Source organism: Vigna unguiculata, chromosome 1, assembly GCF_004118075.2.
Source record: "Vigna unguiculata cultivar IT97K-499-35 chromosome 1, ASM411807v1, whole genome shotgun sequence".
In the NCBI taxonomy this organism is placed as follows: domain Eukaryota; kingdom Viridiplantae; phylum Streptophyta; class Magnoliopsida; order Fabales; family Fabaceae; genus Vigna; species Vigna unguiculata.
The window spans coordinates 33,870,291-33,872,841 of record NC_040279.1 but is presented as its reverse complement, the minus strand read 5'-3'; the positions used below and the strand labels follow the sequence as shown (position 1 = coordinate 33,872,841).

Here is a 2,551-nt window from a genome sequence, read left to right as displayed (position 1 = left end):
GCATGTAATTTTTGTGTTGCCTTATCGGTAAGAGTGAACACAAGAGTAATGTTTTCAAAGAGTTGGAGCTGAAAGTTATGAAGATGGTGGAGGTTTTAAAATTGGGACTGGAAAACCCTACCAAGCAAATTGGTAGAGTAAAACCATCAGCCGAAGAAGGGAAAGGGATTTCAAATTATGCAAAATTCTGTTATCCTAAACTGCTCAACATCTATACATATTTCTACAAATCCATGTTCTATATGTTGTATTGTCCCTCCTATCAGTGAAAACAATTTTGTAATACGTTTTGGTAGATATTGTTAAAGTTGAACACAATTTATCTCAACTTATAAGCTGAACACAGAGTAAGATAACTCTTGTTCGATTCGTCAGGATTATAAACAGTTTGTGTCTGTATCCGTTTATCTTACACGATAATTTTTACACTCATTTATGATTCAAATCTGACGCAATCTCCATTTTCTACAAGCTCATCTCTAGATAAGATAATTTGGAGATTCTCGGTCAATTGAGATATCCTCGGTTGTAAATATCAATTACATTGCAAAAAGCACATGGAAAATGAGCAGAGAACTTCTACAATCAAATTCTAAAATTATGCAAACCATACTTGTTTTAAACAGCATCAGAGTGACAATAAAAATAACGTTTACCTGGATGACATAACTACCGTATCAAAACTGTAAATGTAATCTAAAGAAAGTAACAAAACAAAAACTAATCATAATTCAGAAGAGTTCACTGGGAAACACCCAACCACTTAGAGAAGTTTTCAAATTCTGTATAATCAGAGTCTGACACCATTGTTTGATACCAAGCTTTTCCAGCAGCTCTAATAGCAGAAGCCTCCTCCTAAGATGAAACATTCAAACCAATGTCATTTTAAATCTACAATTACTAATGTTCGAATGATAAACCTAAAAAACACAATAGAATAAAAAAAAAACCTCCATTTAAAACATACACAACCCACAGCGTGCGAACTCAGTTTCCACATAAACCAAGGATATGTTTCGATTAACAGTTAAACGCTTACCGTAACAACAATCACCAGAATGCACATTCATTTGATAAAAATTAATATTCAGCAGAATCAGGATTAATTCGGAAATCATAAAATCACTAACCTTGGAAACAATGTTGCGCTTCTGATCAAGCTTTTCCTTCTTAGCCACAAGGCGCTGCTTCTCAGCGAGAAGAGCCATCCTTTTAGCAGTCTTAGCATAGGGATTCAGCTTCAACATGACATTGAGGTTCTTCAGAGGGTTCTTCTTCAGAGTAGCGCGCTTAACCTCCTTGTTGATGGGCCTCACCACGGACTGAACTTCATCGGAATTAATGATGCGGGCCAAGTCCGAGTTAACCTTCTTGGGGCGGGGAAGCACGTAGCCCTTTTTCTTCTCAGAGACCTTGTCGAAAGACCCATAAATGGAATCCAGTTTCTCAAACGCGGACTTGGTCCAAATAATGAACCTCCCAAGGTGGCCACCGGGTGCAAGCTTCAGAAGGTTAAGCCTGTCCACATTTGCAATCTCAACACCGGGAATGTTCCTGAACGCTTTAACCGCTTTAGCACCTTCGGATCCATAAACGATAAGAGGACCCTTGCGTGAAATGTACCTACGGTTCCTCATCTTTCCCTTACCGGGACGAATTCCGTGACTCAGCTTCGCTTTCTCCGCGTCGGGGAACGCGCCGATCTTCTGAAGAATTTTCACCGCTTCCTTGGACTTCTCCACGCTCTCGATGCTGTCGCTAACGACGAGGGGAAGCTCAGGGACAGACTCGATGCGGTGGCCGCGGGCCTGGACCAGGGAAGGGATCGCGGAGGCGGCGATGGCAGAGACCACGGCGTGGCGCTTCTGCTGAACGTTGATCTTGCGGTGCCAGCGGCGCCAGATCTTGGTGGGCGCGAACATACGACCGCCGCGGCACATGTTGCCGAAGGCGGCCTGGCCAGCGCGGTGCGTACCGCCGCCGGGGACACGAGGAATACGCGAAACGGCGCGGCCCGTGCCCCAGGACTCGGCGGAGGTCTGGTGACCGGCGCGCCTGCTGACGGCGTATGGCTGGCGGCTGTTGCGAGAAATGTTGGAGTGGACGAAATTGACAATGTCGGGGCGAATGGGAGCCTTCATGACATCAGGAAGAGGGACGGTGGGGGCTGCATCGCCCTCTAGGGTTTGAACCGATACGAGAGGCCTCGCTGCTGCTGCTGCCATTGATGAAGGTTGCTGCTATTCACAAAACTAGGGTTTAGGGTACTGTCAGCAGAAAACAGCAGAAAATGAAGTGGTGATTATGTATTTATACAGGCCCCTCTTTTGCTTGGCCCAGCTCAGGTCCGTCCACTTGGGAATATGTTTGGGTTATTTGTTTTGCACCCTCATAATTTCCATATGCACCATTCTAAATTTGAAATTTTCAAATTTTCCATTGTGGTATTAATTAAATTGCAGTATAGGGCATTCGTTGTGATGGCATTGTGTTGTTGTGGCTGCTTTAGGTGTTCGTATACACTTTCTTGGTTGTGGTGTCTTTGGTGATG

The 2,551-nt window shown here is 44.2% G+C and overlaps 1 protein-coding gene across 1 annotated transcript; it reads right to left on the bottom strand.

Moving 5' to 3' along the window:
* Positions 1-484: 484 nt before the first annotated feature.
* On the bottom strand, positions 485-2,297 carry LOC114194407 (60S ribosomal protein L4-like). Its single transcript, XM_028084600.1, has 2 exons — positions 1,131-2,297; positions 485-855 (listed from the first exon to the last, which is right to left on the bottom strand). Exons 1-2 carry the CDS (start codon positions 2,223-2,225, stop codon positions 742-744), a joined length of 1,209 nt encoding a protein of 402 aa, XP_027940401.1. The 5' UTR covers positions 2,226-2,297; the 3' UTR covers positions 485-741.
* Between the last annotated feature and the right edge of the window lie 254 nt (positions 2,298-2,551).

Bases quoted from the DNA above. Each gene is read 5' to 3' on its own strand.
- LOC114194407 (XM_028084600.1), bottom strand. From the start codon at position 2,225: ATGGCAGCAGCAGCAGCGAGGCCTCTCGTATCGGTTCAAACCCTAGAG. The intron at 856-1,130 runs GTTAGTGATTTT...GTTTCATCTTAG, and splicing joins AGCGCAACATTGTTTCCAAG to GAGGAGGCTTCTGCTATTAG.